We start from the raw sequence: 16,766 nt of genomic DNA on the forward strand, positions 1-16,766 counted from the left end.
CAGACTCATCCACCTTACCAGCCATTCAGTGTCCTCCAACCCTCTATGCCAATCCCTCCACTGGCTTCCACTCACCCAATGAATAAAATTCAAAGTACTAACTATAATTTACAAAGCCACTCATAACTCTCCCCCTAGTTACATCACTAACCTAGTCCCAAAATACCAACCACGCCGCTCTCTTCGGTCATCCCAAGACCTCCTGCTCTCTAGCTCCCTTGTCAACTCCTCCCATGCTCGCCTCCAGGATTTCTCCTGAGCTTCTCCCATCCTTTGGAACTCCCTACCCCAATCTGCCCGACTGTCCCCTAATCTATCCATCTTTAGGCGATCCCTGAAAACCCTTCTCTTCAAAGAAGCCTATCCTGCGTCTAACACTGTTTAACTTCCTCCATCAGCTCATCCCTCCCACAGCTATTACCTTTTGTATCAATTGACCCTTCCTTTTTAGATTGTAAGCTGTAACGAGCAGGGCCCTCTGATTCCTTTTGTACCAAATTGTAATGTAACTGTAATGTCTGCCCTCATGTTGTAAAGCGATTTGAAAACTGTTTGCGCTATATAAAACCTGTATAATTATAATAATAGTAACTACTATGGCTCTGTGTCCCCTGATATATCAAAAGAAAATTGTATTTTTAAACGGCTTACCTGTAAAATCATTTTTTTGAAATACATCTGGTGACACAGAGGTCCCTCCCTTGTTATACACGTGTATTGCTTTGCTACAAAACTGACAGTAGTGGGAGGTGTTATATAGGGAGTGCACTTTTTGTCTTAGGGCATGCCAGTGTCCATCACCTGAAGGTGACCTATAACCCCACAGTAACTACTATGGCTCTGTGTCCCCTGATGTACTTCTATTTTTAGCAGATTTTAAGCTTCCTGTAAATTCAGCTACTTCCTCTATCGAAAAGAGTGACCGCAGTGACCTATGCAATTTCTGCAAGCATACTTATTTTGTATAGTTTAACAACCCTCTCCTTTATGAAATCATGGTAATGACACACACTAATGTGGTGGGTGACTGTAGGAACTGATGGATTCTGAATTTCTTCTTCTTTAGTTCTCCTAGCTTTAGTCAACAATGATGATGCCATTGCATATTGTTATGGTTATAAATGTGTTCCCCTAATTCTGTAAGCATGTTCACAGTGCTGGATTAAGCCCCCATTTACACCAGTCCTACTTGTCATGCGATATAACAGTTCCGAATTGCACAACAAGTCTCATCCCATTTCCGGCAAGGAAACCGTTCATATTGCCCCGACTCATATCGCAACAATTATGAAATGGGTTCCTGCACTACTTTTTACTGATTTTATTGTTACTTGCATAGACTTCTGTTAAATGAAGTAGCAAGCTACAATGAAATTGGCAGTGCAAATCGAATTCATGCGTGGCTCTGAAATTGTGCTGAAGTAGCGCCATTTCCAAGCTGCAACAGTGTGAACCAGAAGGCATTGTATTTTACTAAGTGATGAGGACAGACTGGAATAGGTGCAGAGAAGGGCAAACAAACTGAAAAGGAGCCCAGCTGTGGGCATAGATCAGAGGAACTGAATTTGTTTTCTCTTGAAGAGAAGATTAAGGGGGATATGATCAACATGTATAAATATTTTGCCTTAAAGTATTAATACCCCTTGAAATGTTCCACATTTTATGTTGCACCCAACTTTGTGTTGGTATGATAGACCAGCACAAAGTGGCACATAATTGTGAAGTGGAAGGAAAATGATAAATGGTTTTCCAAATATGTAAATAGTGTGGCGTTTGTATTATTTATTCTAAAGTCCTGCAAGCAGCATCTTTGAGGCGTTTTTAGGAGCGATGTATACACCGCTCCTAAAGCATCCCTGCCCATTGAAATCTAAGGGCAGCGCTGGCAAAGCACCGCTCCAGCTGCGCTTTTAACCCCTTTACGGCTGCTAGCGAGGGTTTAAAAGTGCCCTGCTAGCGGTCGAAAAACGCAGCTAAAACTATGGTAAACTGCTGCTAAAAAATGGCGTTTTACCACCAACGCCCCAGTGTGAAAGGGCTCTAATAGTTGTACAGTGGACAGAATCTCCCACCTGAGCTGTGGATCTCTGCAGCTCCTCCAGAGTTACCGTGGGCCTCTTGGCTGCTTCTCTGATTAATGCTCTCCTTGCCCAGCCTGTCAGTTTAGGTGGACGGCCATGTTTTGGTAGCTTTGCAGTTGTGCCATACGCTTTCCATTTTCGAATGATGGATTGAACAGTGCTCCATGAGATGTTGAAAGCTTGGAATATTATTTTATGACCTAACCCTACTTTAAACTTCTCCAAAACGTTATTCCCCGACCTGTTTGGTGTGTTTCTTGGCCTTCATGATGCTGTTTGTTCGCTAAGGTTCTCTAACAAACCTCTGAGGGCTTCACAGAAAATCTGTATTTATACTGAGATTAAATTACACACAAGTGGACTCTATTTACTAATTGGTTCCACTAGATTTTAGTTAGGGGTATCATGGAAAACCACTTATTTTTCCTTCCACTTCACAATTATGTGCCACTTTGTGTTGGTCTATCACATAAAATCCCCATAAAACACATTTACGTTTTTGTTTGTAACATGACAAAATGTGGAAAAATTTAAGGGGTACTAGTACTTTTTCAAGGCACTGTATGTTGGTACCTATACAGTTTTTATAATGTCTCAATGAAGTCGTAACAGTGTATGCTGGCTCCTATAGATTGAAAGAATAAAAAATTACAAAAAAAAAAAGTTTAAGACTAACTATTGCTTTGATATATATCTTATAAAAATTGTTTGGTCACTCATTCTGTTAACGAAAATAACACATAATTGGTGGCTACTGGGGCATATAAAGGGTAATTCGCAGTTAAACATCAGGTGTGTGTGTACATTGAACATTGGACAGTTTCCTCAAGTGTCCTTCCCACTGACAAAGTTGCCTGTGTGCCTAGATTTTGTTTATAAAATTTGAAATGTTTGCATGTACCCTTGCCTCGTGTGTGTGTGTGTGTGTGTGTGTGTGTGTGTGTGTTTGTGTCTGTTCTACAATAAAAGTCTACACTAAGTCCTGACCAGTGACTGGGTGGGCTACGGGATCGGTTGTTGTCCTGGCACCGGGCAAGGACACTCATACATAGGACACGGAGGGAGTCCGGGGGTCCGTCACATTTGTGGCAGCGGTTGTGCTTCCTTGCTGTGAACACATCCAAACCACTACCAGTATCTACCTCTTGCTATCGATTGAGGGGATTAAGTGAATGGTACATTACTACAACAAATTTAAAAGGACGTCCCTCAAATATCTGGTGGAAGCTTGAGCCAGAATCACCAGTAACAAACCTAAAGCAGCACTCATCGCAGAGTTTATGGAAGACTATCAGGTGTGCCCTGTACGGTCAGAAGTGCCTGACTTCGAAAAGGAGGTTCAGTGGCGATTAGCCCTCTACGGACCCTTGATAAAATCCAATAGCTCGGTGTCCGAAATAAGGGAGTCAAGAAGGGAGCGATGACTGTCTTTAAGAGGTGGAAGGGGGATCCCCTCCAGGAAGGCATCGAGGCTTCTGGGGGTCTCATTACTGTACACTTTGGAATAAAAAGAATGGAAAGTTTCCATGATGGGATTGGCATTTTAAGTAATTTCACCCTTCAAAGACCTAATTTTAGGAATGGAGATCGCACATTATTTAGGAGTCGGTTTGGTTGCGTGTTTCGACCCTATTTTGTGTATAAAAACAGGCTTTCTGCCATCTTAAATTTTTTTCTGCTGCTGAGGTAAGGGCTAGGTTCAGAGTCGGTCTAACTGTGTCAAGTTTATCTAATGTAGCAGGAGTGGTGTTTCATTTGTGGGTTTTGCTGATTGAATTAAACTCCTTTTTCCAGCTGGTCTATGTCCACCTGGCCCTCCCGTTTTAATTGAGAAGCTAATTGAATACGTTATCCGCTGATCACCGCTTTGTGTGCTCCCCATAAAGAGACCAGTGAGATGTCTTCCATGTCATTCAGCAGGAAGAACTCCCACAGCACCTCCTATAACGTGGTGCATCTAACCTGGTCGCTTCGAAGGGATGCATTAAGTCTCCAGGATTGTGGGCCCTATGGAGAGGGGGCCTTGATAAGTTTCAACAGAATTAGTCACTGGTTAGACCAAGCTATGTCTCGGATGGAAGCCTGTGATGCTATACGGATGTCTAAGGTGGAAAGAAAGTGTCAAGTCTCATGAGGAAGGGGACTTCCTCAGCTCCCTTTAAATGTCTACCAGACCCAGAGAGTGTAAAAGCCAGGCTATACATAGGCTTTGCTTAGGGGGCCTTTTGAGCTGGGTTGCCCCTGTTTCCATTTTTTCTGAGAGCTGGTCAAATGCAATATTCGAGTCCCCACCCATTACTAACCGGCCCTCAAAGTGTGGGTAGAGTGTTTTTAAAATCTGAGAAAAATTTGGCCTGACCCTTATTTGGGGCGTAATATGAGATGAAAGGGTAGAGGCAACCATCAATATGTCCTTTGGCCAGAATGTAGCGACCTTCCCAGTCCTTAATCTTTCCTTTTATTTCTTCTTTTTCTTCTCTTCTCTTCTCCTCTTTTCTCTTCTCTTCTCTTCTCTTCTCTTTCTTCTTCCTTCTTCTTCTCTTACTTCTCCTTCTCTTCCTCCTCCTCCTTTCTCCTCCTCCCTCCTCTCCCCCTACCTTCCTTCCCTTTCCTTCCTTCCTTTTCCTTCCTTCCTTCCTTCCTTCCTTCCTTCCTTCCTTCCTTCCTTCCTTCCTTTTCCTTCCTTCCTTTTCCTTCCTTCCTTTTCCTTCCTTCCTTCCTTTTCTTTCCTTCCTTCCTTTTCTTTCCTTCCTTCCTTCCTTCCTTTTCCTTCCTTCCTTTTCCTTCCTTCCTTCCTTCTCTTTCCTTCCTTCCTTCCTTCCTTCCTTCCTTCCTTCCTTCCTTCCTTCCTTCCTTCCTTCCTTCCTTTCCCCTTCCCCTCCCTCCCTCCTCCTTCCTCCTTCCCCCTCCTTCCTCCTTCCCTCCTCCGTAAAATGTGGGAAATTCATGATGGACAAACAGTGGATTAAAATTCCCAGGGACTTGAGTCTCCTGAAGCAGGACGACGTCAAGACCCTGGGAATGGTAATGCTGAAATGCCTTTTAACTCTTTATTGGAGAGTTAAGGCCTTGTGTGTTGTCAGATGCCACTCTAAGAGTATCGCCCTGCTGACTAGAGTAATACTCCATCAATTTGTATATACGTACCCAGCCAGCCTGCCAGGAGTCCACGGAGAAACCAGTCCAAGTAGGTTCAAATTCACTACCATTCAGGAGAAGGCCTCTGCAGACATATCTGAAAGACGAGAAAGAAGAGCTGTAAAGGAGATTATAACTGGAGTTGTTCTGTGTTCTTTGAGGACAGGATGTGCCTAGTCCTGCCAACACAAAGAAAAAGTACCTATGCATCCTGATTTACAGGCCACTATCCTGCTGTCTCCCAAGGGATCTGTAGCCCTAGAGTCTCATCGGGTAAAGTAGCACAAAAACAGCCCCAGCCTTTAAGCCTTGGTTATACAAATTAAGAGATAAAACAAAAAATATATCTAAAACGCCTAATAAATCTTAGGGCCCAGGACCGATCCTCACAAAGTTAAAGCTAACTAATACTTAGCAAAGGAAAATAACAAACAAAATGTAAGGTGCTGGATCATAAAGCACTAGGTGGGGGCAAACATGAAACCAACCAAACCTGGATCCTGTGACACCCCCCCCCCCCCCCCATAAATGCCCATAATGAAATTTAGATAGAGCAAAGCTCACTACCCTTCAAAGGGACAAAAACCTGGAAAGGGGAGTAAGGCCACATTGCATCTATTTAACTGTAAATCAAGGTGACCAAGTCCATACCTAAGGGAAGGAATAAACTGTTAATGTTGCCCCCAAAATAGTAAAATTAAAGGGGGACACAGTCATAAACCTGTAACTTGGGAAGGTGTACTTACAACAAAAAGTGGACCAACACAGGTCAGATGAAAATCCGGGGAAATATTTCACCATCAGTGGGGTTGGAGTTCTGATGTCTTCTTTATTTCTGCTTATGCCACGGGTAAGGGGGTTAATCGGAGGGGGTCCCTTGGAGGAGTTTTGGCGATTAGCAGAAGATGATGATGATTTTTGGGAGATGATTGTAGCAGTAGGCGTTCACCCATTTAGAAAGGAGCAAAGCTGTATTTTTTTTCTGAAAGTGAAACTGCATAGGGAATGGGAAAGACCACTAGTATTTCACATATTTTTGGGATAATGCCCCTGGGAGGGGTTTTAGGGGAGACCATCCTGGCGAGGGGGTTGGAGAGCTATGTGAGCTCTATCCAGCTCCGATCTGTGGTATGAGATATCCGGAATGAGATCCTTAATAAGGGACTTAACTGACCCTTGGACATGAAGAATCGATGGAGGAAGACCCCTGATACAAAAATTATAACATTGGCTTCTATTCTCTAGGTCCTCAATCTTAGACGAGGCTGTGTCCAGTTGTTCCTGTAGTGCAGGGATATGCAATTATTGGACCTCCAGCTGTGGCAGAACTACAAGTCCCATGAGGCATAGCAAGAACCTGACAGGCACAAGCATGACACCCAGAGGCAGAGGCATGATGGAACTGGTAGTTTTGTAACAGCCGGTGGTTTTCTAATTGCATATCCCTGCTGTAGCGTTTGAATATGAACTGTTTTTGGTTCGCCCATAGGACTGTTTGGTCTACAGTCTGTTCAATAGCTTCTATGCGTGTGCCAAGACTCTGCATATCCATTTTAAAGTTCACGGTCAGAATTACCCAACGGTTGTGGGAGTTGTGTGGGATTAAGCCCCTTTATGGCTCCCTGTATCACCCACAAACCAAGGGGCTTTGTGATAGGTTCAGTAGCACCCTGAAGCAGATGCTTTGAATGTCTGCCTTGACAGATAAGGACCGGGAAAGTCGCCTTCCCCATTTACTTTTTGCATACTGGGAGGTATCCCAGAAGACTAAAGGTTTTTTTCTCCCTTCGAGCTGCTTAATGGTAGGAAGGTACGGGCACCCCTAGACTTCAAGAGCACTGGGAGGGTACCTTGGGTGAGGAAGGAACCTCTATAGTGGCTTACGTTCTGGAATTACAAGACTGACCAGAGATTTTCCCGCATGGTGGCAGTAAATCTGCAAGCAGCCCAAGGGAAGCAGAAAAGGTGGCATAATCGGTCAGCTAGAGAGATTGTAATTTTAGCCTAGAGCGCTGAAACCGATTTAAGCAGAACAAGCTCTAGGCCTCATGGCAAGGACCTTATAAGATTGTAGAACAGCTCTGCGATACCACCTATGTAGTCGCTCAATGATCAGATGAAAGATCAAAAGAACCTTTTCATGGGAACATGTTGAAACCGTATTGGGAAAGAGTGAAAGTAGTTGCCGCCATATGCTCCTCGGAGATGGAGGAGGTAGAGAATCTTCTATTCCTGTGACTACCCCGGAGATTAAGTCCGAACCAGGGATAGTTGCATAGCGGTTAGAAGTGTTGGCCTGCAACTCCATGAACAGGCCCAGCAGCTGCTCCGTGAACACCGAGATGTTCTCATCCCATCCAGGCCTATACTTTAGTAGCCATATATTGGGTCGACACGCCTGGACAAGCCCCATTGAGGCAAATGACATATTGCATCCCAGATGCTGTACGAGAGGGGATGCGAAAAGAAATATGGGATATGTTGGATCTTGGTCATAGAGCCTTCCGAAACCCCTTGGGCCTCTCCAGGTGTTTTAGTCCCCAAGAAAGATGGCACTACCAGATTCTGTATGGACTGTGACTGATGCCTTTCCCATGCCGCATTTGGACGAACTCTTAGACAAAATTGCACAGGGATGCTGCTTCGCTACTATTCATCTTTGCAAGGCCTATTGGCAAATCCCCCTCAAACCAGAGGCCAACCTTAAGTCTGTATTTATCACTCCTTTTGGCCTGTTCCAGTTTAGGGTCATGCCATGGCCCACACCACGTACTAAGACTGAAGTGCTAGCCTTTCTGGGTAATAGGTACTATTGTCCCTTTTTATAGCGCCATTGCCAAGCCCCTGACTGACCTGACTTTGTAAGGGAATTCCCCGACAAGTCCTGTGGTCCCTGGAGTGTAATGCCCCGTACACACGAGAGGAATTAAGTCTGACAGACCTCCAAAGGAGTTCCGCCGGTGTTCCGCTGGAGTTCCGATGGAGTTCTGGCGGACTTTTCGACCGAACGGACTTGACCACACACCATCACACCAAACTCCGACGGAGTCGAACGTGATGACGTACGACTGGATTCGACGTAGGAAGTTCATAGAAAGTAGCCAATAGCTGCCCTAGCGTCGGTTTTAGTCCGTCGGAGTAGCACACACACGAGCGGATTTTTCAAAGGGGACCGGGTCCGGCGGAGTTCCGTCGGGAAAATTTAAAGCATGCTTCATTTCTAAAGTCCGTCAGACTTTAGCTTCGCTAAAGTCCGTTGCAGCCCACACACGATCGGATAGTCCGCCGGACTCAGTCCGTCGGAGTTTGGATGTCGAAAAGTCCGCTCGTGTGTACGGGGCATTAGGCATCTTTCCAAAAACTCACACAATTGCTGATCCAGACACCGGTATTGGCCACATCTGACCCATCCATAGGGATGCATCCATGTTTGTGTTCGGAGCAGTTCTGAGTCAAGTTGGAGCAGACTGGAATGACCATGCGGTGGCTTATATCAGCCATAAGCTTTTACCTCATCAAAGGTGCCTATGCTACGGTAGAAAAAGAATGCTTGGCTTTACGGAAGTTTCAAACCTATCTCTATGGCAGATTCTTTACCGTCCTTACAGATCACAATCCATTGGTTTGGCTAAATTGGGAGATAACGGACGGCTGCTGCGGTGGAGCTTGACACTGCAGCCGTTCAGCTTTGCAGTTCAATATGGTCCAGGGAAACAGAACGCCAATGCAGATGATTTGCATCGGCAAACAGAACCCTGAACGTGACTAGGTTGACATCCCCTAGAGCAGTGATGGCGAACCTTGGCACCCCAGATGTTTTGGAACTACATTTCCCATGATGCTTAACTACACTGCAGAGTGCATCAGCATCATGGGAAATGTAGTTCCAAAACATCTGGGGTGCCAAGGTTCGCCATCACTGCCCTAGAGGATTCGTAAGAATCACAATGCGTCTTCCTACCGTGAGACATGAAGGAGCGTTGTGACAGTACCAGTCCCATTTAGCATCTGTCCCAACTCCATTTTCTTCACTGGGATACCAGCCCCCTGAACCAACCGTAATTTTTTTTTTTTTCTTTTCTTTTTACATACAATCTTAAGTCTGGTACAACATGCATTCATGGACAAATTGAAGTGTATTTTAAAAAAGGTATGATAAAGTCTACTGTTTAATTCACTTTTGACACCTGTAATGTTTTCCATTTGCAGCTCCTGTTTGATTTTCTTGCATTTAAAAATGACATCAGCTTTTGGAAGAAGAAGAAAAATATGGTTGGGATGTCAACAAAAGCAGGTATGCTGTTTTACAGATTCCGTTGTCAATGCATATGTAAAGTATATGCCAAAGCTTTTGCTACTTAGTGATTTTAAACCTTTTACCTATACCCAGTTAAGTAACTAGTCTCAGGTGATGCACAGAGATGAAACAAATCCTCCTACATAAGTTGTACTTGTTTATTTGCAGCGGTTTGTCCTGTACATATTTGTAAAAATCAAAGCTAAAAGATTTTTGACACTCTCAAAGCAGAGGGAGTGGGGCTGCAGTAGTTACAGTGTACAAGAGCTGGGACTGTCAATCAAGTGCTGGGAACTCCCTCCCCTTACTTAAAGCGGGACTGTACTGGGGAAAAAAATATTAAAAGCCAGCAGCTATAAATACTACAGCTGCTGACTTTTAATAAATGGACACTCACCTGTCCCGGGGTCCAGCGATGCCGAGGCCGATCGATCTCTCGGCTGCTGCCGCCACCATTCTAGGTGAGGGAATCGGGAAGTGAAGCGAATTGGCTTCACTTCCCGGTTCCCTACTGCGCATGCGCGAGTCGCGCAGCGCAATAGGAATTGTCCGTGCTCTCTCTGGGACCCGTGTGTGTCCCAGCAGACAGCGCTGCAGGACAGGAAGAGGCATAGACTCCCACGGGAGTCTATGCCCGGAAGTGGGTGTAAATACCTGTCTTTGACGGGTATCTCCACCCCCCCCCTCCCCCCTGAAAGGTGCCAATTGTGACACCGGAGGGGGGAGGGTTCCGATCAGCGGAAGTTCCACTTTAGGGTGGAACCCCGCTTTAATTTTAGCTCTTGGTGTTAGAAGTGGCCCATGCTGATAGCAAAGAAACTAAACGGGAGAGAGAAATTACATTTGGTGTTTGAGAGAGGCAAAGTATACACTATTGAAATAGGTGCAATTAATGTTTTGGTGCTTTGACTGACACCTGTCTTCTAGTTGCAGCAGGGAGATCACTGCAGGAGCAATAAACAAAGACCAGAGTTTTAACTGGTTAACCACTTGCCCTGCGGAAGATTTAACCCCCTTCATCAACAGTCTATTTTTTACGATACAGCACTGCATTACTTTAATTGACAATTGCACAGTTGTGCGACGCTGTACCCAAATAAAATGCTTGTAGAGCTTTCTTTTGGTGGTATTTGATCACCTCTGCAGGTTTTATTTTTTGCAACTGATTATTAGTCAGACTGATAACTAACAAAAAAGTAAAAGTAATTTAGTTACCGTATTTATCGGCGTATAACACGCTCTTTTTTTCCCCCTAAAATGAGGGGGAAATCGGGGGTGCGTGTTATACGCCGATCCCCTGCTGTTGCTAGGGCTTTCTGGGCTATCTGCGGCTTCCGTGTATTTTTGGCCATTCGTGGCTATCTTCGCCCGTTCTCGGCAACTTTCGGAAAGCTGAAAGCAGCCGAGTGTGGCCCGGCGAGAACGGCCGAGAACTACCGGCTCCATTTTTAAATGGCAAATGACTGACAAGGCTGCAAATGACACTGATAAGGTTGCATTGATGGGCATTTAAATGTAAGTTTTTTTTTTTTTTTTTTTTTTTTTTTCCTTAAACTTCCCTCCTAAAAGTTTTTTCTTTTAAATTCCCTCCTAAACTTGGGGTTTGTGTTATACTCCAATAAATACGGTAATTGTCCCTTAATTAGTTTTAGTATCTGTGTGAAACTATCGGGTGTAAAAACTTTCAAACGTAGTCTCCGGTGGATGAATACGTGTTACTTAACACCATTGGATGCATATTACCACCACTTCCTCCCAGAGCCCCTATAAGGTACTCGGGCTTTTCTTGCCACTCTTTTGCCATGAAGCCTGATACAGGACAGTTGACACTTGGGTTACTGTGTATCCTTCTACGGACAGGCTTACCCCATTTTCACACTCTATTTTATGAGTACCCCATAGGGGAGCACCCTTAATGATAGCAGTGGCTAAAACCAGGCACAGGGTAACCGTGGCAAAAATTCAGATGAACACTCACTCTACCGAAGGGTTGCAGAACATTCAGTCCACTGCTTGAATGACTAAGGACAATGTTCCCGTGATTGTAGCTTTATTTTAGGCATGCAATAAGGGACCTATCTGATCAAGACATATTTATCTGCAACAATGGCAACAACTGTCAACTCCAAAAGCACCAGGCTTCTTTTTAATCCTCATTTTCTGTTCCTGAGTGAGAAGTGGATATACCTTCTTTTAGGAGCAGTGGAAACTGAGGAGAATTAAAGGTATAGGAGACAGTACTAGGGAAGGCTGCGGAAGATTTACCACCCCCAGGCTCATATACACCTGATACTGTGGCTTCATGGAAAATGCTTGCCAATGTAGACATGCTTACTTCTGTTGTAAGCGAAAACCTCGCCATAGTTTCACTTGATTCTCCTATGTCTCTTCACGCCGCTCTAGGTTCTAAGAGATCTGCATAGTCTGAAAATACATTTTCCATTCATAAACAAATAAAATAGACAATTTAATTATTGGGGTACTTTGGAAAATGTTTATTTCCTCCCAGACTCATTGCTGAGCTATATCCGTTGAAAATTAATTCTCAAAATAGTGGACTGTTCCAGTAGTAGACCCTGCTGTCTCAGCCTTAAATAAATCTTACTTTTATTATAGATAATTCTTCATTTAGGCCTCATGCAGACTGCTGCTGTTAAACTTTTTTTTCTGCCCTTAAACTTCCCTCTATGTTAGCCTATGTGTTCATGCGCACATGGACGTTTTTAGCAGTTTTTCCACAGGGAGTTTATAGACCATTTTCTGAACACTCTAAAATCATGTTCAGGAGTGGGAATTCTGACCACAAAAATCGCCCAAAAATGCTCAAAAACTTTAGCATGTCAGCATTTATTTCAATGGTCGGAATAAATTAAAATTCTGGCCAATGAAATAAACTCCCAAACTCTGTTAAACTCCTCTAGACTGTTTCAAAAAAATGCAGCTTAGGTGAGTTTATAACGCTGATTTTCTCCTGTCAGGATAAACAGTGTTTACAAGAAACCAGTGTTCATGAGGATTATACAGATAAAATTTGAGAGGCTCTTAAAGGCTCTTTGCTCTTGCAGGTCCAGCCCTGCAACGGGGTATTGTTGGAAAAGTTTTGTCCTCAGCAGAAGATAACTGAACCCCACTCCATGGGAGCTTCTACCTCCTCTAAATAAAGAGCACATTGCTCTCCCCAGCCTTACTGTTCAAAGGCAAAAGTCAGTCCTTTCTTTTGGCAAAATACTTGGAACTCCAGCTCCATTATGTCAACTCCAAAACCTGTTAGTGTGCATTCCTGGACATCCCACACAGTGGTTTCTAAAGGGTACAAAATAAAGTTTCTTGAACTTCCTCACCATTTTTTTTTCTCTCAAACTTGCCAAAATCTGTCCAAGACAGTCATATTTGCACACTGCCCTGCACCATTCTTTTTGCCAGAGTGTTGTCATTCCAGTTCCTCTGAAAGACAGGTTAAAAAGATTCTATTCAAACTTGTTCACTATAGCAAAACACAGTCAGGGATATTTGTCCTATTTTGGACCTAAAATCCCTGACCAAGACCCTTTTTGTGTTCCAAAGTTTTATATGGAATTCGCAGGGCCAGCAATTCCATCTTTCAATAAAAGGCCAATAGTAAATGGTTTATTAGGTACACATAAAACGGTACAAGGAGCTAACGTTTTGGCACAACTGCCTTGATCACAGCATCCAATTGCATCTTTGAAACAAGGAAAAAATCTGGTATCAATAGACATTCAAAATGCCTACCTACATATTTCCATAAATTCCCATAAGCATAAACTGTTGGCGCTATATAAATCCTGAATAATAATCATTTATCCACCTCGTTCGCGCTTCCCAGTGTTTATTGCTTCCAATTTGTAGTACTGCTATTCGGCCTATCCTTTCCCCCAGAGTAGCCACAAAAGTGCTTGAACCTCTGTTCACCCTCGTATGAACTTGGAGCATCTAGACAACCTGTTTCTGAAGGATACATCTCCCTTTTAAACTATCTGCCAATATCCAAATTACTAGATCAGCCTTTTTGAACCAGGGTGACTTGGCAAAATGCCTTTAAAATTTCTCAAACATTTATACAAGCAAGTGGGTGGATCAAGCCTGCCTTTTAATTCCACAAAGCCACATGTTTTCATTGTGCCACCAGTACAACCTTCCAGTGTCTAAACAAGCTATTATATCATCGGTTAAGGAGGACTTCTGGCAGTTAAGGAGGAAACTGAGCCAGAAGAGACACATTGGGATGCTAGTCAGTATTAGTGTGCAAAGGTTTATTTGCTTTGAAACGATAAATCACCTTTAACTTTGGATATGTAAAAGTATAATTTTTTACATTTTTAAAATGGGGTGCCTTGAGATTAGGTCTAATTTTTAAAGGGTGCCTTGACATTAAAGAGATGAAACACTGATCTAGATTCTTCAGGGCTTTGATTGGGTAATTGACTTTAAAAGGTTTGTCCTCCAGCCCCCTTTCACCTAGAATACGTAGGCCTCATTCTGAGCACAGCTCATGGAAAAAAAAATTCCTTCCAGCAAACAAACTTGACTAAAATCCTAAATTCACACGCTCAGACCTCAAGATCAAAAAGACAGCACTCGGTAAGATTCTCCATGAGGGTACTGGGCCTTATGGTGGCCTCGTACAATGCTGCCAAGTTCCACTTAAAGCCTCCTTAACATAACATTCTGTTGGCCTGCAACAAATACACGCCTTCATATTTCTCTTTTCAGTCAGCTAGTAACTCCCTAGCTTGGTGGATTTCCAATTTAGTAATTTCTTCCATTCTCCTGGAGGGTGGTAACAATAGATGTCAGTCTCATAGGCTGAGGGGGGGTACCTTTATGATTCAGGGAACCTTGCCCCCAAGGGAAGCAAAGCTCCCTATCAACATCTTAGAACTCAGAGTAAAAAACGGACAGCCCTAAGGAAAGTAAGTGGGAAACCACTGTTTAGCAATCTCTGCTGTTCCTATTTCAGGAGTGGACAGTTGGCAGACAGGTTTCTTCAGCTGTCACTGCCTGTACACAGGCAAATAGTCTTTGTCTTCAATTGCTTTTATCAGAAATAGGGAGCTCCAGATGTGGACATAGCTACTTTGTGGCCAGGACCAATGATCCCCTAGCACTGGATGCCCAGTCAGATGTCTGGTGATTGTATGCCTTTTCTCTAGTGCAGATTCTTCCTCAACTGCTCCCCAAAAGGAATAGAAGAATTCAGTGGTTCTCATTGCAGACCTAATCAGTGCTTTTGGAGACCTTCCCTGGCCTCTTACAAAAAGGCCAGACCTGCTGTCCTCTGTTCCAGCGTGCTTCTCAGTCAGAGGCTTTAGCATCATAGCTGTTGAAACCCAGGTCTTGAAATACAGGGGTATTGCTGACTGTCATTCACTCCTGTTGCCTGGTGTGAGCACATGCTTTTCAACCCCAGAGATTCTTGACCTGGCCTTTCTACAATCTGGATCTGAACAGAATTTGGTCTTTTTGTAACCCTAAAAGAAAAAAGCTCCTGTTTCTTCAAAGCGTGGTAAAGAGCATAGTGTTTCTGCAGTATAATTTGTCCCTCTCTCTATGCTGTAAAAAATCTGGTTGACCCTGCCTCTGTCATCCCACAGTCTCTCCCTCCCTGTCTTTTAGCTCAGTAGTCTGCGTGTGTGAGCCATCTACTCCTTGCCCCTCCCGCCACTATTCTGTTGTGGCTGTAAAGTCATGAATCACAAATCCTGGAATCCCCTCTGTTACAGCAAGATATGCAGCTAAATACCTTATTTTACCACGCGCTTTGTGGTTCCGTGGCCACCTGGCTGACGTCCGAGGGGAATCTCAGCCCCTCCCTCTGTAGTCCTTTGATCAGGGAAGGAGACCCCAGGGAAGTCATGTGACCACACAGTGGCACTGTAAAATAAGGTATTTAGCTGCAAAGTAAATCTTGCTTTAACAAAAAGGGATTCCATGATTTGTGATAAGTGACTTTACAACCACTTTAAGTACACTTAAGTGACACGTTTTGACATCCTTTCTATTCCAGAAATGTTTGGCTTTGCTTTCTCTTATTAGATTCTTTATTGATCGTGTCTCGTGGATCAAACCCCCTTCATAGTACCTTATGCTTCATTGGGATTTCAGCTTCATTCTCTCTGCCCTGCAGAAATCACCCTTTGAACTTATTCGATAACTCCCCTTGGGTGATCTCTTCTGAAAAATGGCCTATCGCCTCTGTCAGATATGTTTCTGAGTTAGCGTCTCTCTTGTGAAGAGCCTGTCCTGATTCTTCACAAGGATAAAGTGGTCTTGCATCCAAGACCCTCCTTTGTATCCAAGGTAGTATCAACCTCCCACCTCAATGAGGATATTGTCTTTCCTTCTTTGTACGCTGCTTCATAGCACCCAAAATAATTTGCTCTCCTCTGTCTGTATGTGGTAACACAGTCAGGGTTTAGCTGACAGCCACAGCCTCTAGCCTGAAAATGGATTCTCTTTGTATTGCCGACAGTGTCTCTTAAAGCAAACTTTCTTTTATGTCCGCTGTTTTTAGGTGGATAAGACCACTCATTGTGAGGGCTTATGCTCTCAAAGAGTACCTTTTATTTTCTCACTCCACTCGGTGGATTGGGATTTCCTGGCTTTCTGACATTAAGCATCTGTTGCCCAATTTTGCAAGGCTGCCACCTGGTCAATTCATATCTTCTCCAAGTTTTACTAGGTGGCTGTCCAGGTCGCAGTTTATGCAGCTTTGGTTGCAAGGTTTTTTCAGCTGTACTCTGAGTTTGGTCGTTTGACCTTTTGTGTGCTTGTTTTATTGGGCCTGTTGGCAGTGTTCTGTTTTGCCTTATTGTCCCACCCTCTATTTCATTGCTTGGGGACATCCCAGGGTCTATGAATGTCCAGCCTGTGTCCTGTACTTTACAATTCAGATAAAAATAATTTTGACACCTCTCCAAATTCAATGTCTTTTAGAACTGTACAGGACACATAACCCCCTACCCCCTGTTCTGTGTTTCTGCATTGCTCTCTATGGTTCCTGTCCTATAGGAACATCCCCTAACCTTAAATTCCTCTCGTGGGATGTATGAGGCTACAAGCCTATTAAGTGGAAATCACTTGGGAAGTAAAAATCATAGCAAAATACCAATCGTCTATAATATGCCTTCAGGAGATGCAGCTCACAAAAAAAATCACGGATTTTCTTTGTAGATAAATATATACTTGATGTGATTTTAGCTGATTAGTACAATTGTGACAGAGAAAAT

The 16,766-nt window shown here is 43.6% G+C and overlaps 1 protein-coding gene across 2 annotated transcripts in view; it reads left to right on the forward strand.

Moving 5' to 3' along the window:
• The window catches only part of CLPTM1L (CLPTM1 like), a 164,241-nt gene that overhangs the window by 87,661 nt on the left and 59,814 nt on the right, over positions 1–16,766 (forward strand). For both annotated transcript variants that reach the window (XM_077491849.1, XM_077491850.1), the window contains one exon: positions 9,429–9,513. In XM_077491849.1, the coding sequence (XP_077347975.1) occupies positions 9,429–9,513 (85 nt within the window). The remainder of the gene's footprint in view (positions 1–9,428; positions 9,514–16,766) is intronic.

This window comes from Lithobates pipiens, unplaced genomic scaffold, assembly GCF_037356315.1.
Source record: "Lithobates pipiens isolate NorthernLeopardFrog02 unplaced genomic scaffold, aLitPip1_a1.2 Scaffold_19, whole genome shotgun sequence".
Lineage (NCBI taxonomy): Eukaryota > Metazoa > Chordata > Amphibia > Anura > Ranidae > Lithobates > Lithobates pipiens.